This window comes from Parambassis ranga, chromosome 13, assembly GCF_900634625.1.
Source record: "Parambassis ranga chromosome 13, fParRan2.1, whole genome shotgun sequence".
Taxonomy (NCBI): Eukaryota; Metazoa; Chordata; class Actinopteri; family Ambassidae; genus Parambassis; species Parambassis ranga.
In genome coordinates, this window is record NC_041033.1 from 16,000,914 (window position 1) to 16,022,359 (window position 21,446).

The following is a 21,446-nucleotide window of genomic DNA, read 5'->3' on the forward strand; positions in this document are numbered from 1 at the left end:
AATGTCAGAAATGTGTCTTTTCATTGCCCGAGTCCATGGCAACACAAGTTTGTTTGTTTCCATGCTCATAGCAGGAGCGGTGTCACAGGATGTCTCACAAGATGTCAAAATAGGAACGCTCATTCTTTCATCAAATAAAAGACAGCAGGAGCTGGTACAGTTCCTCCACTATGACATGATATATTGTAATTCATTATTCTGTGTGTAATCTCTTTTTGCAGTCATGGGGACTGACTGAAAACGCTCTCCTGTGAATACAAAATCAACCTGAGCTCCGGCTGCATTTATTCCAGTGAACAGAAAAGGCATGACGTGAAGTTTTATAGCACACAGTTTCTTCTTCTACTTCTTCTTCTTCTTCTTGAGCAGCTTCACATGAAATCCCAATTATGAGCAAGATGTTATTGTTTGGTAATTGAACACAACGCTCCAGGCTTGGTCATCAGTCAGTCTCATTCACTTTCACCCACACAGACAAAAAAAAGAAGCAAATAGTTCTTTTTTTTCTCTTTCTCACTCTCTCGGTGCACTGAGGCAGGAAAAATATTGCTTTGCGGTTAACTTCTAATCAAATTGCATTAGGTTTTCACAGCCTGTGCCCTCACTCCATTTGCACAAACCATCACAGACCTACATGAATTTCACACCAAGGGTGAGGGAATACTTACTTTCTTCAGCCCAACAGATTTCTCCTGTAGCTCCAACACACACACACACACACAGCAGACACTTACATTTTGTGATCAGACAAGCATGATCATGCAGTTACAGCACAGTGGTAAATCATTTTATTTGCAGCGTGTGTGTGCTTTTAATGACATTTTTTACATGCTCTGATGTTTTTTTTTAACCTACTGCTGAAATGGACTTGATAAAAACTGTCGCTCTAACACGCGTTTAAGAGTGTAGCACTTCTAACAGAGAGGCAACCCCTCATCTATAGTCACGACCTATTTGTCATCACATGGGAAAACTGCTACACGCCATGCAAGTCAATACAGACGTACTGCAGAGAATACACAGGCAGGCTAAGAGGGGCTCTCTCTCAGTGCCAAAGCACTCACATTAATTCTAATTATTAGACATTCATTATAGGGATATATTAATTATGGTGCTGTTGCTCTTGAATGTGCTCTGTGAAATAATTGAAAAGTAAAAAAAGATATGAGCAAGGATTTGAATAATTAATTATGGTTTCATTATTTATGTGGAGTTTTCTTCATTATAATTAACACTGGACGCACACATCCTATAGCCCCGCTTTACCATAGACCTTCTGCTGTTTGCCTGTGAGGCACAAAGCAGCAGGACGCTCTGTTCTGCGTGAGACAAGTCTAAGGTGGGGGTTGATTGAAAATATACCTCAGTGTGTGTGCGTGCGCGTGCATCTGTAAAGTGTGTGTGTGTGTGTAACAGTGTGTGCTGGATGAAGCAAAAAGGGAGAAAAAGTACTCACGCACTGGGCCCAAGTGCAATTCAGAGCTTCAGACTTTTTTTTCCCCCATCACCACCATCTTGAGACACTTTTTAGCACATTTATCATGGATGTTTTACTGCATTTAGGTGATGGCTGCACTTTCAAGTTTCTTCAGAGATTTAGATTTCTCTTTGCGCTCATTAAATGTCACTGTCGACAGTTAGAAGCAAACAAATAATTTTATATTTTAAGCACTAAAAAAGCAGCATTGCTTGTCTTGATTTTTTGGCAGTTTTTGACAAAAGGTGGAAAATAGTTTTTTTTATTGGCAAACTTTAAATCATAGAATAAGCTGTGGACTTTTTCTGGTATCTTTGTGGAGAACTTGGAGCAGCTTTTAGCACAAAAATCCTATGCTTGCTCCAAATACTGCTGAAAGCAGGGACATCTTTTGGACTTTGGCATCTCATTCATGCACCTCATGGGCTGAAGTGGCTGCAATAATGCTGCTAGTCTGCTTTATGCAAAATCAGCTACTATGAATCAAACCACCAAGTCACAAAATAGCCTCCTAATGTAAACAAGTGGAGTCAGTGGATGTGAAAAAAAGAGCTAGGAGTAGCCATATAGGAGTTGTTGGGTTTGAAGATGGATTGTGTCACCACAGAGCAACAAGCGTGTCCCCAAAACAAAGACTCCTGTAATTGTGACCCACAAAGACATCCTTCTTTTTTCCAGGATCCTCACAGGACGCTTATCAAACTCTAACATCTGTAGAGTAAAGTTTTGACTGTAAATATCTGCTGCAGGTTGCTAGGCGACAGGAGCAGCACATCAGGATAAACAGGAAGCCTTCCACAGACTGAACCATCCCACCTGATGTGACCTCGGATGGCTACAGTACACCTGTGGTCCACAGAGCACAATGCTGCTCAATAGGCCGACTGATTCATAGATTCACTGAGTAAATAAAAAAATGTACCATCAGTTCCCTTGAGGACATTCAGTCTGCCACTTCCACTTCTATGCTGGTGAAGTTTTAAGTGCAGCTGAGCCACAAGTCTGAGGTGGTGCTTGAAGTTTCCCTCTTTTTTATTGTGTGTGTGTGTGGGAAGGAGGGGGGTAGAAAAAAGAGAAGAGAATAGTGAGTTGGAGATGAAGTGGGTGAAGGAGGAGGTGTGTGTGTGTGTGTGTGGGGGGGGCACTTGTGTGTGGAGGGGGGTGGGGGAGTTGCTGGAGGGGAAATGGAGAGGGAAGGATGGGGGGGGGGGGGGGGGGGTATCAGGGGCGGAGCTGCAGACAGTCCGTACCCCCCCACCCCCCAATCCACTTCACCCCACCCACACACACCCCCACCCTCCCGCTCGTCTGAGTCGCTCTCTCGCAATTACCTGTTTCACCAGAACTGATGTGAGCGCGAGTTAGCGAGCACATGCCACGTTGGGAAGAAGAGCCAGAACTGAAGTGAACTGCAGCAGCACAGCGACACAGAGGACGCACACTGAAGTCAGCAGAACAACACAAAGTGGTTTTACTATTTCAAAACAAAAACCTTTAAAACAAAACCCGGCCCGACGTGTCGAGGATCTGTGCGAGAAACGAACGCGAGGATGCACTTGTTGTCTGCCAGCTGCGTGGGTGCCCTGCTCATCTCCGCGCTCCTCTGCCAAGGTAAGCCATTGTCTCATTAACCGGACATTAATGCTGTGGAAGCCGGAGGTGTGACGCGGGGAAAGTCCCCGCTGTCACAGGCAGGTGCAACTTCAGCCCGGCGCATCGACCCACAGTTCAGAGTAGAACAGGATGTGGGTGTATCTTTTATACAAGTTAAGAGACTTTTGTGTTAAATGTAGATTATTCATAGAAATGCATACATCCAATAATGTGGCCACCTCTCTGTGTTAAAGTGTGGGGTATAAATAAACAGCCTCGCCTCATTTAAAGGTTCATATTTCTGTCTTTATAAAAGTGTGCATGAACTGCCTGCTGCGAGTTATTCATCATTTCCAGGACTTCACATGTGCTCATGCCATGATGACATCACCGCGCCTCGTTTCAGTGTGTTTTCTGTCCTTGTTAAGGCTGAATGATGCTTCTCCTCCTGCTGCTGCTACTGTGCACACATCCTGTATGATTTATTGTAATTATGGGCTGCCTGTTAAGCACAAGCACTCCTGACAGGCGCTCCCTTGTAATTACATGTAGGATGTGAAGCTAAGTGCACAAGTGAATGCATCCAAGTTTTTTGTTTTTTTGTTTTTTAGTAAAGAAGTGTGGAGGTTTGACTGTGATGCATGTGGATCACCACCCCCCTGGTGGCTCCCTGAAATAAGACACAACAAGATCAGAGGATGTATTTTTACAAACAGTCCTACTTTTGTGGTATTTTGTCTGCAATGTGAGGCCAACAGGTAGCAGCATCACTCATTCAGGCCATGAGCTCCTATATATTGAATATATAAGGAAAGGGGGCGGAGGGGTGCTCCCTTTTCACCACTGTCACACTACAGTGACGCCTGTTGTTGTGAATTAACAGCATGCTGCAGCTATCAGTCAAGCTCAGGTGGTTTATTTGAGAGGAAATGAATGGCCCTTTTTTTTTGGAAGTGTATTTTTTACGCCGCTGTGCCCTGCTCTGAGTTTGTAATGAGGTTCAGACTTTTATGGTCGGTCCTGGCTGCTGTGTGTGTGTGCTCAGCAGCAGACATGTTGCCTTAAGTGACGACCAAAACATGTGTGCTTTGCTTACACAACAGATGGTGAGGGAAGCAGAGGAGAAGAGCCTTGAAAGGTTTCACTTGCCAATTTTACTGAAAAATCTATTAGAAGTGCTTTTTTTATTTTTTTTATTGAGTTTTGGATTTGCAATAAAACCCACATCAATACATGTATTAAGAAAACAGGCTTGTGCTTATTATATTTGAACAGATGAGCTCCCAGCAATGCAGCTCTGAGTTCGCCTTGGAACAAAAAGTCTAGGAAGATGCATCTGTGTTTTTTTTGTTCACCCTCGTCCCCACCCTTCCCCCACCCCCACCCCACCCCATCCTGCACAGACAGGCGAGCACTCGGTGTCACAGCTGGTATTACTTGTCAGGCAAGTGGGGCTCTCCCTTTTTTGCTAATGGACTAATCTCTTGCGGAGGTCACCCAATTTCACCTGAGATAGATTCCCTCCCCCCTTTTCTTTCATCTTTTAACTCAGTTATGTTAAGACTCGCATGTTGTGACGTTAATGCACAGCAGCAGGAAAGCTTTAATTGCATGTTTGGGCTACATGTAAGATTTCGTTTTCATCTAAGTGTTCATTTGTGTGCTTGTGAACGCCTCGCCTTGTTTATGAGCGGTTTCCTCTTGATGTCTGGAGACCGCTTGTGGTTGTTAGGTTTCTTTGAAAAGAGATTTTCTTTGTGACTATGCAAGTATTGTATCCCTTCATGCAAAATTCAGATGCATTCATGAGAAGTATGGCAACTCAACCGAATCATGGCTTTGAATAGAAATGTAGCCTATGTACTTCACTTCATGCTCCCACTTCTTCATCTCTTCAAGTAGTTATATGTGTGTGGATCTGATTGTGCAAATGGAGCTGGTTGTGTAGAGAGCATATTTAGAAATGGAGTAAAAAATACACAAGAATACATGAGACTGTGCTGGATTTAAAGAAATTAAAGAGAACAAACCTCCTATTAATCCATAGTTCTCTTCACTTATTATAATTGCAATGCTCCAAATGGCTCCCGAACGTGATATCTGTACAAGTTATTATCCTGCTGGATGCTTAACCCAAATTTGGCAGCTCATAATGTCTCTCAAAAGGCTCTGTAGAACTCTCAGTCCTTTGTGTGTGTGTGTGTGTGTGGAGCAAAGGTGTGAAGTGGATTTTTTTTTCACTTGTTAGTACACTTGTGTTTGGGATGAAAAAGACAGATGCCACTACTCAAGCAGGGGAGCATAAAGTGAGTGAGATGTAAGAAAGAGACAGATGTTCACTGAGGAGAAAGAATTGTGTGTGTGTGCTTCTCTGAATCAGAGTATAAGAGAAAAGCGGGGACACGTCCAGACAGCCGAGGTCGTACTGTAAATTAAAGCAGCATTCGGGTGGAGAGCCCGGTGTCACTTCTCGTCAGGGGGTGCAGAATTCCTACCAAGCACCCCTGGCAGCAGCAGCAGCAGCACTTTATGGCTGCGTGATGTGAGGTTCAAGCTTACACTGACATGGTAGCTTTAGTTTTAAGTGAATAAATAACTAAAAACATGGAGAGGAAGTGTTTGAAGCAGCAGAGAGGAGCATTGTTTATCTCAAAAGTGGCAAAAGCCCAACTCAAACTGCACTGCTACCACGGGGAGGTACTACAGTATCTTAAGAAATCAGGCCGGTGCATCAGCTCGTCCCCACAGACATAATGTGCATCCTTACCATATGGTGTGTGTGTGTGTGAATTTACATGGAAGATGGTGCAAATAAGAGCGCAGATATTTTAAACTGTGATGCAGTGCTGCTTCCCTTTGTCTGCCCTGCACCCACACACACACCCACAACAGAACAGTAAACAGGTGGAGGAGTGTTGGTTTTTTGGGTCGTTAAAGGAGGGAGGGGGAGGTTGGTGGTGTCCCTTTTTTATGATTCCCCGTTTGTGTGTACAGTTGTTTGGTCCCATCACTTGAGTTTTAGCCTCATTATTGCTCTTAAGAACAGCTGTTTGTTAGGGATTTGTTCATCTTTTTTTTTAAGAACAGATGTAGTGAGACAGCACTAAAGAAATATGAGCTACTGCCACGTGAACATGCTGAGTTTCCTACTTGTCAGAGAGAGAGAGAGAGAGCAATTCTCTCTCTCTGCAGGACTCACCATGCCGGGAGATGTATGAGTGGCTTTGGCTTGAGAAAATGAAAGGACCTGGGTGGCAAAAGTAATCACTCGCAGGCAATGACTCAATGAGAAAGCACTCTTTTGTTCACCCGTGACAGTTTTACACACAGGATTATCAGTAAAACAGCAGCAAGTGAATCTTAATTACACTTTGGTGATTGGCTTGCCCCACTTTTTCAGCCAGAGTGTGAGTGATATTCCATTTTTGGACCTCTTCAGCTGTCTGTTTTGATTGTTGCTTTGTCATGTTTTACTAAACAGGCAAAATATCTCAGTTCCCTCCTTGTATGCGGGTTTTGTTGCTCTGCCATGCAAAATAATGGTTTATTTGTTATCTGCGGGGAGGGACTAGAGTTCTATTGTTTCAGCTGTAAAGAAAGACTTAACAACAGGAGTGAGCTGACTGTGCCGTGCAGCGGTGCTTCTGTCTTTATGCAGGAATACCTCCATTGAAATGCATGAAGCCATCCTTGGTTTGTGGTGAAAGACGAACGGCACTCTGGAATTGGGCAGGCCCCCTTGTTTCATGGACACACACAAAAAAAAGTGAGGTTCTGTCTTTTGTCATTGATACATCCCACCCCCCACACCCCCAGCTTTCACTGGATTCCTGTGGACTCCTGCTGACTGTATTGTGAAGCTGGCTCTTTTTAAACAAATGAGAGTATGATAGCGACTTCTTGCTCCCGCTCCTCTCTTTGTCATTAATATGGAACAGCACACACCCCTCGGAGAGGGCGCAGAGTAGCTGCTGCCGGTCCCTTCCTTTTTCTTCACATGTGCAACCTGACTGAAGGAGGGTAGGGGAGGGAAAGGGGGGGAATGTCTCCTCCATATGAAAAGCCTGTGGGCCACACCCATTCCTATAACAGGGCCTGGATCTTTGTTCAAATTCTCCATTAGTGTCATTGCTCTGTTTTAATGAATTCTTTGAGTGGCCTCCATTAACTGTGATGGTAATGACCACTGAGGGATGGGGCACATGTATATGGGGAAGCCACAGGGTGGAGGCTTATGTGGCCTTTGTTTTTGTGAATTACATTTAATGGACTTTTTTTTCTCATTAAAATTTATCTTATAGATAAAACAAAGCTAGTGTCATCCAGCCGCAGGGGGTTCCTGCTGACCCACAAACCTCCAGCGTTTATGCCCCCACTCTCGTAAAAAGTCATTATTTCTTCTTCTCTTATTATGAGTGTCACTTGGTGAGACCGGAGGTTGCTATTGTGTTAAACCTATATTTTGACTTGCCCTGGGGTTTAAGCAGGAGTCAGGCAGGTCGACACAGCTTTTGTACAAAAGGTGAAACATTCATTTTAACCCCCTCAGGCCAGCTAATAAAATCACACAGAGTTCTGTCTTCCCGTTGGTGTCTGAATCACCCTCTGTTGGGTGCACATGCAGCTCTTTTGCAATACTGGGAAGTCACTCTATTCATCCTGATGTTGTTTAGCAATTTTTCATTCATGAAACGGAGCGCTGCCCCCCCCTCAGCCCCGTTACATGCCACCCCTGGGACTCAACAGAACGGTTTTCTGTCTGCATCTGACCTCAGTATTCACATTCTTGCCATTTTAAAAGCTGTTTCTTTGTGTTGTGCTCATGTCCACCATCCTTCCTGCCTTCATAGACCGCTGCGGCAGCCTGCAGTGCCTCGAGCTATCTTTGATTATATGCTGCCACGGTTGAACTTGTAGGAGACAGGAGTTCTCATTCAGGGAGAGCCTCTCGATCTCACTCGGGGGACAGCAGGAGTACGTCTCTGATTAGAATTAAAAGCCCGTTGTGTCAGTGTCTAAGCAACAAACAAGATGAAAGATTAAACGGTTGGCCCGTCTCTATGGGTCAGCAGTGTATCCATACAGAGTCTAAAACATGAATCTGTGGGGGGAAAAGTGCCATAGATGCTGTCATTAAACTTCATGTCCTGGTAGGTCTTAATTGAAATGGCAGTTATGTTTTTGTGAAACTCTCCTTTAATGGATTTCATGCTGCTTCGTGTTCTGGGTTTTCAAACTCACTGAGCTGACAGCACAACAGGCTAACTGTAGAATGTTCCACTTTGAGGCACATCATGAAGAGACACTTAAAACACACATAATAAAACACATAAATCAAATAGTTGAATGTCACAAACAAAACAAACAAAAAGGTTGATCCTCAGGAAGAAGTGGCACCGGTGGCCATTAAGTGAACTGCAAGTGTAAGTGATGAGAATAAATATAACAGGATCAACCTGAAGGTTACAAAGCAACCAACACCAGCTAGCCGGTGCACTGCTAATCCTTTGATTTTGTCTTTGCTATTGGCTTTGTAATGTTGTTTATTGCAGAGTGAACATTAGCAAGCTGTAACCTTTGCTACCATGCATTAATCTGGCATTAGTTACTCTCTAATGCTAGCAGATAAAGCAATCTGCCAATGGCAAGCTAGCTGTTGTAGCTGCAGAATTCATACATATAGAACCTTGAACCCCCCCCTACTGAAAGTGCTTTTTGCATTCCAGACTCTACACACTCAACACTTCCCCTCCAGCCGCAGGACATGTCCTTCCTAATGTGCAACTGAATGCAAACATCATGATGAAGTGAAAATAACTGTAACCCTCACAACATATTGTTGTATGTTAGTCTAAACTTTCTCTTTTTTTTTTTTTAAAGTGAAATGCATTAGCTGTAGCAGCCTTGGTTTCCTCTCCTTCAACTTCAGTTTTTATTCAAAGAAGTCAAGTGGCGCCTTTTTGCATGGCAATTAGGCCGCAAGCGACGCACGGCTCGTGGATGTGTTTCAGGATAAAATGCTGTTAAGTATTCTGCCTGTTCCACTGCCAGGCCTTACGAGGAAGGTGAAGAGATGCTTGTCTGGTAATTGGATGCAATGCTTAATTTTCTAATGGGACGTCTTAAGAGGTCAAGTAGCCTTGTATTCCTGGGGAGAATTTCTAAGCATTACACACCCCACTGGTGCACTTTAAATGCAGATTTATCAATTCAATGCAAGAAACACATACATCTATTTGTGTGTGATCTTTATCTGACTGCAGAGGGCCCCCCCCTCCCCCTGTCACATAAACCTTGCATTATTACCAGGCCTGGCTGGTCTATAGAACGAGGATGCTGTTAAATGGACTTTGAAGTGTTTAATTTTGAGTAATGAAGATGCCATAGACCATTATGCTGCCATTCATTTCCCCCCTCCTTCAAGCAGACGGTACGGAAGACATGACACATCATTTCCTTGTATAATGATAGTGATTTCATCTGAACACTCAGGGTCACGCAGTGAAAAATGGACGGTGAAGAATGAGTGTAAGTTTGGAGCTTTTGGGACAGATCGGCCTGTGTTTTGTACTCTTACTGAAGGATTACCTGCCTTAGTGTGTGGGCATGTCAGGGCACGCTCCTCATAAACCACAAAAATAATAATCATAAGAACAGACACACGGCCATGCTTTGTTTTTCACCAGCACATTTGTTCAGACAATAACATGTCCCAGTGGGTTTCTATTAGGCTAATTGGACAATGTTGTTATGTTTATTCGTCCATATTATGCTTGAATGAATCCATTTTGTGCTGTAATGTCTTATGTTTAATACATTTTTTATATCCCAGGTCATTGCATTGCCTAATATGTCATTATGAGACAGGTAGTATTAGTTTTGTATACTCTTTATAGTTATAGTGTTTTGTCTCCGGCCTGGTTTGTATCACGGTTTTCGGTTTACATTGTTGAGACTATACCATATATCAGAATCAGTTCAGTGTTTCCTTGATTATTATATTAAAAGGTCAAGTCAATATTATTTCATTTTATTTTCTATATAGCGCCAGATGATCACAGAAGTCATTTAAGGTTTCCCTTTTCTATACCTCATTCTTTTGTTAAACAAGCTAAACAGCCTCATGTTATTCATCTGATTTGCACAGTGGCATGTCATTTCTGTCTCTGCATGGTTGCAGCTTTACAATTCACCGCTGCACAATTCACACACACAGACACGTGTGCACACATACAGGCGAGCATACTCCCACCAGCAGATAGTGTTGTTTTGTTCACCATTGCTCATGACAGTTGGATAGACTGAACTCCATTGACTACACTAAGCTAAGCTAAGCTAAGCTAAGGGTACTGTTTAGTTTTTGCATTATAATAAGCTATTTACATGCTGCTCTGTAAGCCATGATGGGACTAGCAGCAGCTTTGCACAGTGCTGTGGGTCTGTGTCTCATCCATTAACATGGAGGAAGTTGGGTTTATGACCTGTACTCCATTTAGCCACCAGAGGCCAATCACTTATACTACTATACTTTGATTAGTATGTTATCATACATCATAGCTAGCAGAGTCCAGTCTGTAGTGTTTACGCCCTCCTGAGGTCACATGAATAACCTTTAAGGGACTTGTCACTACATGCCAAAGTGCCTAAAGTGGGACATTGTTCTCAAAAATGTTGTTTAACACTTATAATAACATTTTCCACCCTCACTGCTAAGAGCATGAATAAAATACACGAGCGTTACATATTTGGGTTTTGTTGTTGTATTTTTATCGCGGAGGCTTTCCTAATGATGAAGGCTGTTTCTGTGCTCTGCTGCTGTGTTTTGTTTTGCTTTTTGGCAGCGTTCGCCTTGAGCCGCAGCTTTTCGTCTGACCCTGCTGTAGAAGAAGCTCCGCTGCTTCAGAGAACTCTCTGACTCAGATTGCTTGAAGGGGGGATCGTCTGCACAGAACCTTCCCGTGGAGACTTTCACTCCTGAGCTCTTCAGACCACATTGCAGATATTTTTGAACATCTTTCACTGCTGGAAGATGTTATTTTTTTCACTTATTGACAGTTTTTTGTGTGAAGAGGGGGTGTTTCTGTGCTGCTGGTACATCTCACTATCAGACAGATCTGCAGGGCTTTTTTTCTTCTTCTGCTCTCGTTGGGGAGGTACCACACAGGACATGAAGTAGGAGTGGGGGGGGGGGGTATGGTGAATGGTTAAAAGCACTTATCTTGATGTATGGCTTTATGTCAGGATGGAAAAAAGGAAAATCTAATAACCGACGTTAATGAAATTATTATGCCTTAAAGGTCCTGTGTACCCAAGACGACTGGGACATATGGTGAATTACATAAACTGTGGTTATCTCATCGCACAGAAAACAAAAGACACAAACAGAAGGAGGGAGCGACAGGTTTATCTGGTTTGAAAGGAGCAGGATAACACTTTTGTTGACCTTGCTGTGAGAAACTGGGTTGTAATTGAATTTATAAATAATTTCACCTCTGTAGAATAAAAAAAAAAAAAAAACAGCTCGGCGTTCACACTAGTGAATAAAACCTTCCAGCTAAATCATGTTAGCAGCTCTAGCTGAAAGCCCTGAAGTCCTAGCGGTGTAGCAGTGTGCATGCTAATCTTCAGCCTCCCATCAAAGCAAGACTTTGGCCCGTGGGAATTAAACATGAAACCACAAAGATTTGATGCGCAAGCAGGTACATAATCCTTTGTATGTATTATCTGCATTCCACGTATTCCTCCCACCCCTCTGTGCTCTGTTTAGGCAGCAGAGGCTTTAGGACCTCCCAGCCCCCCCCCCCCCCCCCCCCCAAAAAAAAAAAAAAAAGCTGGAGCGGGACACCATTTGAAACCGTCATGCCCTTCCAGGCAGTTTGGCTTATTGGCATGGGGAGCGTTGTCTGCTCTGTGAAGGGTTAGAAGGTCAGCGGCGTCATTATGAGTGCACAACAGCATGCGCGACTTTTTGCCCAACTAATGTGGAAGGAATCAGCCTTGCCACGGCAATTACCGAGAGATGAAAGCTACAAGAGCCCATCTGCTGAACAAATGGAAATATCTACCTGTTAATATTTGCTCTTGTTTACAGCGTGATGCATTCATTATTAAAAAAACAAAAGGAAAAGTCGGTGTTATGCATTAAATTCAGACAATAATGAAGAGATCAGACATATTTCCATTAATCGTCCCTTTTTGTGTTGGCCAAACATTAGTCCATGCCTCATGCGGTGTCTAATGAAGCACTCTAAGATCGATAAGTGGATGCATTCTTGTTTACCCACGTAGAAAAGTGATGGGCTCCAGCCTGATTCATCTCCTTTTCTATTTCCACTGCTCTGGTCAGAGCTGTTGCTTAGGAGCCATTTACCTTCAGCAGGGGTGTGTTCTGGCAGCAGGCTTGATTGGTATCCCCGGGCAGCACCTGAAACTGTAATATGGTCACACAGATAGTATATTAGTAAACACAACTGTTCCCTCAGGACCAGTGGGCGGCAGAGTTTCAAAGCGAGGGAGTCGTAGGGGGGAGGCAGGGACTGGGTGGGGCCGCTTTTAGAGGAGAGAGAGTGCTTACAGTCAGTCAGACAGACAGGCAGGCGGGCGGGTACTTGAACAAAAGCCGACTGCGGTTGTGTAAACAGTGGAATCTGTAGCTGCCAGCTGGGCAAATATTTCAATACGTTATAAATATGTGTGTGTTTGTATATTAATTAGCTTCCTGTGCTGTTGGTCTGATGGTTCAGTGGATGGATGCTTCCATCTTGACCGTCCTGTACAGGAGCTGCAGTTATTTTCATAACTAATTTCTGCTGGCCGACAATAAAAAGGGAATGACCATCATGTGTTGTTTGAGCTCAAACTGCTAATTGTGTTTAGTCAACAGACAGACAAAGACATAGACAAGTCATTTGTCATTTTTAGCCGCTCTTGTCATGATAGGTTAGGTTAACATGCAAACTTCAGTAAATACCATTAACACATACAATGTCTCACCTTGTTTTTTTTCCAGTTCCATTTGTAATGATTAGCTGCAGCTCTGTGTGCACTCTTGTAATGGAATGGCTCTATAGCTGCAACAAGTGATGATAACACAGTGGTCATGTTACTACAAAACAAGATGTAATTTCTTTTCTTTTTTTAGAGTATGAATTGAAGGAAAAGAGGGAAAAATGTGCGTCTGAATCTCCAGAGCTCAAGGTGACATCTGTAGATTGCCTGTTTGACTGACAGGAAGCATTCTTTGGACGCATATAAAACGGCAGAAAAGAGTTGCACATTTCTACCTTTTAGATTATTGGAATGAGGTTTTTGGCTTGGTAAAAGGTTCATCAAAGCTGTCAGCTATGTACTTTCTGTTGATGTATTAATTAGCAGCCAGTATATCTCTGTTAATAGAAATGATACAGACACTTGACCTATAAATCTGCTCCTTGTTGCTTCAGGTGATTGAAGCTGGCAGGTTTATGGCCTGTATGAAAAAAAAGATGCCTCCTGTCTGATGTGAGGAGACCTTGTGAAATGCTTTGATGTCATGAAGGTTGTTTTGAATGTGTCAGGAATATTTTAAGGCTTCTTCTTGTTACCACATCTGACCGGACAGGGAGGATTTCTTCTTCTTCACATATCAGTTCAATCTTCTCGGTAATTCAAAGGGCGCTATATTCATTAGCACCGCCGCCGAGTATCACCCCGTCATCCGCATCTCTTTAACCCCCGTTTTAACGTGGACCGTAGACAGTTATTTTATTATCAGTGCGGCTGCATTTTAAGCCTTAATTGGGCTGATATTACTTCCCTGTGATTGCTGAAGGAATAAAAAAAGAAGGGGAGGAAGGGGGAGGGCTCTGTCATTTTAATTGCTTTGGCTATAAGCTGCAGCCCCCCCCCCCGAGAAACACTTATCTCTGCCTCATCTCCAACGCAGGAGAAACACCAGCAAGCCATATGATCAGATACCTGTTAAACTCAGACACATGCAGCTCAGGTGCTGAAATCCCCTTTAAGATAAAACATACAGTGGGAACAGGAGCAGATGGTGTTTTTAAGGATGTTGTCTCTTTTGTCCTTGCTTCTGAAACAGATGGCAAAAAAAATAACCAGAAATCCGAAAAATTAAAATCTTTATTTTATTTTTTCTCAACTTAAGCCCCCCCCCCATCTTAAAATGTTTCAGCAACTGCTAGACTAACTATCCTGCATTCAAAGCCTCTGTGATTATGAGCAGAGCTGCTGCATGTGAACACAAGGCGCTCATTAGGCGCCGGCAAGCGAGACAAATTCAATAACACTTGTAAGATCCTTCAGCTTAATAAAGTTTGAAGGCTCCTTGGCACGTGAGAACATTATCACATTTAAATTACTCAGAAATAATTAAGAACGAATGACTGCTTTCTAAACACGCGTCGTCTGAATGGACTGAATGGGAAGGCGGCATGCTCAGCCTGGTTATCTGTCAGCATTGAAACTTCTCAGGTCACATGTGATCTTTCACTGTTTCTGTCTGTGTGTGTGTGTGTTTTTTTTTTTAATTTTACAAACCTCCCATGGCCGCCGCTCTTTGAGAGAAGTTCATCTCCGGAAGGTGTTGAGTTATCATTTCTGTGTCGCAAACCCTAATTAAACTGAGCTTTATCTGTGCAGCAGATGGATTCAGGTTGGCCCGGTTTTTCCATTTTAATAGGTAGAAATGATTTGATCATTCATTTTGGCCCATAAACTGTTGATTTGCTAGCAGGGCCTAGCTATTTTTAGGACAAGGCAGGATCGGTGGAGGCTTTAATATCTTCATATCGATGAGTGAAGACTTGGAAATCCATTAGCTTGAGGGGGAATTTAAACCCAGACGCTGTGGCGGATCTAATGTAAGCACTTCCGGAAACAGAAGAATGAAGTCACTGCTAAAATGTGAGGCATTAGGAAGGGTTAATGGATAAGTAGTAAGCGGCTGGGCTGGGCTTTGTTAATGGCCCACTGTTGCCTTTAATGGTATGTCATTAATGGGATTTGTCGGTGGATGTTTAGAGCCAAGATGGGGAGCTCTTCCATGATCTGCCCACAGGCATCTTACGACCCCCCCCCCCCCCATCTCCATCCCCATCCCGCCCTTGGGTCCGGTGGCCTGCGTCCCTCAAATACATAATTCACAACATAATGGACATGATTTCTGAGTGCACTTTACCACCCGATCACTTCAGCCCTGGCAGCTTCAGTCTTGAGAGAGGTCCCTGCTCCCCCGCACGGCTCATCATGCTGACGCAATTTATGACATTTTTTTCACGGATGCTCGTGCGGTCTAGTGTGCGAGGAGGAGAACAACTCAAACGCTAATGATCGCACCACAAGATCAATTTCTAGGAAACCTTATGGCGAGTCATTTAGAATGATAATCACCCCTCTCGTAATGTGCTTTTATCTTTACTGTCTGCCTCGCTGGAGAGAAATGTAACAAAGACTCTGATACTGATACAGCCAATAATGTGAGTCATACATCATTATATATGGGCCTATAAATAAATGTGCGTGTATTTTATTCCTTCCTAATATTAGTTCCTAGAAACATTAGTGTTTTTTTAACCAACAAAAACTTTTTATTAGTTCCTGTGCTGAAGAGTCACTGAGCAATTTAAAGGAAATCAAAGCAGAGCCCTCAGCCTGGCTCTGTAATTTAAAGTAACTTAAATATCATTTATTAAAAATATTTGACAATGGCCCTATTTCTTCACATTCTTGTCTCAGTAATCAAAGGGAAAAATGCAAGAGTTTTCACATGTTATGAATCTTTCTTTCTTCTTTGACTGATAGTTCATCAATGTTTCAGAAAATCTGATCACTTGCACTTCTGTATGTGACTCTGATATCTCTGGTTTGGAACTAATGGCACAATCTAGCCTGCAGCCTGAGGTCTGTTTGGTTGTTTTGGCGCCATGTTTTTCTCATTACCTTGGATAATGGGTCAATGTGACAACATGTGGAGCCGTTTTCACCGCAAAACTTTTTACTCCGTGAAACATCAACAGGAAATATATTATTTTTTTCTTCAGCCTCTCAGAATCGCATCACTTCTCTATTACTTAAACAGAGCGAGAACATTTGTCCTTATAACATATCCGAATGCTGTGCGGTCACAAGACATCCTGTGAGCAGAACTCCCATCTTTTACCCTGGGTTTGTTATTTCAGGGCTCCTGCTGTTATTCTTTCTACCTCCATGAATAAACCCACAGCTGGTCCAAAGTGTTTGCACCTGTCCTCTCGGGAACAGGTATTCTGGGAGATGTAGGAAATCACAGAGGCAGAAGCAAACAAGATACGATATATGAGTCATGCACTCTTCATCAGATAGTGTCATCCTCATTCAGTCCCACGGCACACAGACTGAGATGTTAAACCACCTGAAGTCTAAAAACTTGGTTTTTGATAACATTTTTGAAACAACTTTATTTTTTTTTTTTTGATTAAATGATTAAGTTAATGTGTTTCTTGAGTTTACATTTATAGTGGAATCTTCTGTGTGCGGTGGGATCATCATAACAACAATGAGGGTGGAGATGGGTATGACCGTAGCCATGGAAACGAGAGTATAGCAACTAGAAATGTATGTTTCAAAAACAGCATCACCCAGAGGACAGATTACAGATGGAGGAGTTTCATGCTCGTAGAACAAAATCACTTCCACAGCACCAGGGTGGAGTAACTGTAATTACTCCTACTGCCAATAGGGGGAGCGAAACATTCTACGTTGTAGCTTTAACAATCGTAGCCACTTGTGTCCCATTTTGATTCAAATGATGCTCAGACCTAAAATTATGTGACACTATCTCTCTCCATCTGGGCCCATTGAGTCAAAAAAGCTCAACAAAAACCAGATTTTTTTTCTTTTCTTTTTTAACTTTGTAAGAAAACACTCCTTTTATGTAAGAACTCATCTGTCATAACAGGAAGCTGATTAAAAATACATATTTTGTGGCCCGTTTAAAAACACACAGATCTATAATTAACAACCTGTTTTTCCCTTAGAGAGGCAAACATTAATTGCACAAGTGGCGTTAAAAAAACTCCTGAAAAAACACAATAAATCTTTTCCCCCTCCTTTCCCGGAGCCCGCCTTTTCTGTCTTTGTGTCTCTGAGGGGGAGAGGAAGAAGAGGCGGCGACCTGATACCTCAGCGAGCGAGCAGGTCTGCACAGGTCCACGCGGCTCTCCTTAGGACAAATCTGAAAAGCAGAGAAAATGGAGCCTGCATTTTCAGTCACAAGGCAACAATGGGAGCCCGACAGGTGAGACCCGGCAGGCAGTGCATTAGCCCTGTTCCCGCCTGCTGCGGTCTGTAGGTGTCTGTTGACCACACACGATGCAGGAAATGAACATTGTTTTCTTTGCTGGAGGCGGCGATAGAGCATCTATATGTCTCTGCAGAAAATACTTTTCACAGTGGAAGCATTCGGTGTGAGGAGGAGGAGGAGAGTCCACTGTGCCTCTGCATCCTTATATTTTTATATTAAAAAAAACCTCTTTCATACACATCAGACTTCTGCCTGAATAACATGCAGAGTTACCAGGAATTCTGTGATTGGGTGTTTTGTTTGCCGAGCATGAATGCTTTGTTGGTTTTTAGAGCGCAGTGTGGTCTAAAAATGGTGCATTCTGCTGGGGTGAAGAAGGGGAGCCATTATGTTTAATAGACTCAGACTAATAATACTCTACATAATTCTCCATTTGCTGTCCATCCTCCTCCTCCTTAGCAGAACACAGGCTTGTTTTGCCCCGAGGTGACAAACATGGCTCTGCTCAGTGTGGGCCGAGAAAATGAGAGAGAGAGAGAGAGAGGGTTTGTTTTTTTATTTATTCTTTATTGGACTCTAGTTTATAAGGTTCTGTTTTAATGAGACAAATCTGTTCTGCAGAGGAAACAATCAGTTGATTAGCTGCTTAAGATGAGATTTGAGACTACCCAGTTGTAATTGTTAAAGCTGTCTTCAAGGAAAGGAAAATAAAAGTCGTTTTTGTGCTGCTGTAAGCTGAATTTGGGTCTAAAAAAAAGGCACAGAACAGCAGAAAAAATGGCTGAAATGATCATGTTGCTTTTTAATGTTGAATCTGAGTTACACAATAGCTTGTTTAGTTTATAAATAGTAGAAATAATGTGAAAATATGACTTTGTTCTTTAAACATTGATCTATATGTAAGGAAAAACAACAAATATTCACATTTAAGAAGTCAGTATTGGCAAATCTCATTCATTTTTTAACAGTTTCTTGTTTTCGTTTTACAAACAGTTTCTTACTCGTGGTGAAATCCTTTCAAAGTTTGTCTGAAAGCCACAGGGTGACATCTTGTCTAAGCGTTTCTCAGGCAGAGATACTGTGGCATCTGATAAGTGTGAAAATAAATTGGACTGCTATTTTTGTGACTAATTTCTCATTCCAATATTTTTTTTTCCACTGCGTGGCCACGCATCAGTTCAGTGTTTTATTAATGTCAAACAATATCATATACGCTCTTTCCCGTCATGAAACTAATAAATGTGTTCGACTTTTTTAGACGCCGCTTCTTATGGAACTTGTAGATAAGAATCCGTAGAGAGTGGATCACTTATTAAAAACAGAACAAGACTAGATGGGCCTAGTTCAGCTCAACTGAAAGATATAGCCTTGGGGGAACATCATCAGAAAATGAAACCTTTGTTTCCAAAAAATCCTTCTGTCCATGAACGGACCTTTTTTTTTTTCCAGATAGACTCTGTCTGAAAGACCTCGACGCCCTCTGGAAGGTCAAAGAGACTGAGACAGATGGTGCGGACAGAAACCACCAATTCTGTTATGTTCATGTCAAATAATGAGGCTTTTGTCAGCAAGAAAAGTGCTTAAAACAAACGTATGCCTGCTGCTGCTTTTTTTGCAAAACATCAATTATTCAACAATTACATTTATAGTCGATACATAATTGCAGGTATTTATCAATCTCAAATACCAAATAATGGCGACTTCTCAGGAGAGATTCTGACTATAATTGTTTACGGCACCTTGAAAAAAAATGTGATGCTGAATGTTTTAGTAAAAAAGGTTAATTCATAAACCAAGTAAGTAATCTGTAGATCTGTGAACGAACGAGCATCTGATGCTTCGACGAAGGAGGTTAATGGAAATGAAGTTGATTTGAACTGGATGCAGGGTGGAGCTGTGTTAGCAGCACTGCAGCTAAAGCCTTAAAATGCTCCCATGTGACACAATACAGGAAGTGAGTCTCTCTACGAGCACCGTCTTGTTTCAGAGCAGGTTTTACTGCATTAATCTCATCAAAGGTTGCTTTGTTCCTACACTGGCTTCCTCTGATTAACCTAAATGATGAATGAAAGTCTTTTAATCTGATATTCATCTCAAGATTGTGCTATCTTTTTATCTTAAGCAGACATACATATAAGCTAAAGTTTACCCCCCAATGAGTTCTAAAACATGGTAAGTCAGTAGATAGCCCACCATGGTTTTTAAAGCTAAAATGTGGTGATTGTCGAGTTACCCAGGTCTTGTGTTGGCCTACAAAAACATGTTTTTTTTTGTTGTCCAGCTGTTGGCGCGGCAGGTACAAAATTTACCCACAATACTCCTCAAGAATGTAGAACTGTTGAGCCTGGACAGACTGAACTTCCTGCTAGCATGGTTAAAAAGTTTGTTTCCTCACCACATGTTGGTCACTCTTTGTTGTCTGGCCCTGTATAGTGCAGTTGAAAAACACCAGCTTTAGGCTTTTTTTATGCTACAAAGACACTGACAGGCAATTACAGTGGAAAGGAAAAAGGCAAAATTATAGAGCAGATGATGTTGACGGTCGGAATGATGCTTGCACGGTTCAGCCTGCAACAAAAAGAGAAACTGCGTGACGGGGATGTTGTGCATGCTGTGCTGTCACTTATCCATCAGTGACATGATTACACCCTCCAGACAGACAGACAGACAGAGATAGTGAGGATGATGCTGTGTGTGTTTTTTTCACTTTGCTGGTCTGGAACACTTCCTCTGCATGAGCTGATACTGTAGCTAGAATTTAAATACAGTCATGGGCTTGTCATATTCTGTAACACATGAGCTGAGGCTGAAGGAGAGAGTTGACAAAACAGCTACATATCAAGCTCTTAAATTACCAAACAGCTACAGGGAAGCTTTGGGGACTCTGTTGATGCACTGAAGCAATTTTCCACAAACCTTCTCACACCTTTCTCTGTGACAGCAGTCCTGCAATTTTTATTTGACAGCAAGTAATGAGAGATTGAGGCTTATTAAATCACTGATCTCCCTCATTTGCAGTACTTGATATGGCTAATCAAAATTCAGCAGTTGTTCAATTATTAAAGTGAAGACAAGGACGAGAAGCAGGATGTCACGGAAGGTTAGCTTTTCTTTGATTTCTTGCTCCTTAGGCAAGCGGCGTTTCAGTATGAGAATCTAGCCTTTCCTCAAGTGTTATTGATCTTGCTGAAGTGGTTCTGTCTGCCCCCCCTCTCTCACCGCTGAACCGCTTCAGAAGCGAGGCTATTTGCCATCAAGTCTTTGTGGACATGCGCCATGGGATCTCCATTCACTGCACAATCCTCATTTTCAGCACTTAATAAGTTTGGGCCTCCGTTTTCTTTTGGATGTTGCAGCTGAAAGACACACACACACTCTCACACACAGAGAGACACACACACTCACACACACACACAGAGAGACACACACAGATTTAAACGGGAGGGCGTAAGGTAGCAAAACAGGGATACAGAGACTAGTGTGGGGAGGTAGCTGATTTCCCCGGTGAGCTTATATCTGAGCTGTCGTCACCTGTCTTCTCAGGGATAGAGGCGCCTTAATCAGGAACATGAAAGTGTCTCCTGTGGTGCTGCCTCCTGTTTCTGTCACTTGCCTGTCTACTACATGATTTACTATTGCCTGGGTATTAGCTAATTTTTTCTTAAGTGTCCGGTAAAGAGGAACTCACTTCAAGTTCCTTGTGCCTATAAGGATTTGTAAAAGCCCTTTTTTGTTGGACATCTGGGAGACCCATTTGACTGTGTGAAAAACATGGGAAAACGTTCCTTATTGGATGAGAATTATGAGGGTTTGTCACATGCGTGTGGGACCTCAGAGACCACAGCTGTAGAACATGGTTAAATACAGTGGACTTTGTGTTCTGTGTAAGCTGTTGTTGACAGTACAGTTTTTGCAGCCACATCCTAAATATGTCTGTTTGGATTTCTGTTATTGGACAACATCCTGTACATTTCTTTGACTGTGGATTACCTTGAAGCAAACAGACGAAATATTGGCTCCACAGCACAGGAAGTCGAACATTTGTGTACTGTGTTTAGTCATAGACTGATGTGTCATGCTTTTCTGTTGTCCATG

General features: G+C 42.5%; 1 protein-coding gene across 3 annotated transcripts in view; it reads left to right on the forward strand.

The window, feature by feature from the left end:
- Positions 1-2,816: 2,816 nt before the first annotated feature.
- The window catches only part of LOC114445112 (CD166 antigen homolog), a 34,678-nt gene continuing 16,048 nt past the window's right edge, over positions 2,817-21,446 (forward strand). For all 3 annotated transcript variants that reach the window (XM_028420073.1, XM_028420075.1, XM_028420074.1), the window contains exon 1: positions 2,817-3,088. In XM_028420073.1, the coding sequence (XP_028275874.1) occupies positions 3,028-3,088 (61 nt within the window). In that variant the 5' untranslated portion in view covers positions 2,817-3,027. The remainder of the gene's footprint in view (positions 3,089-21,446) is intronic.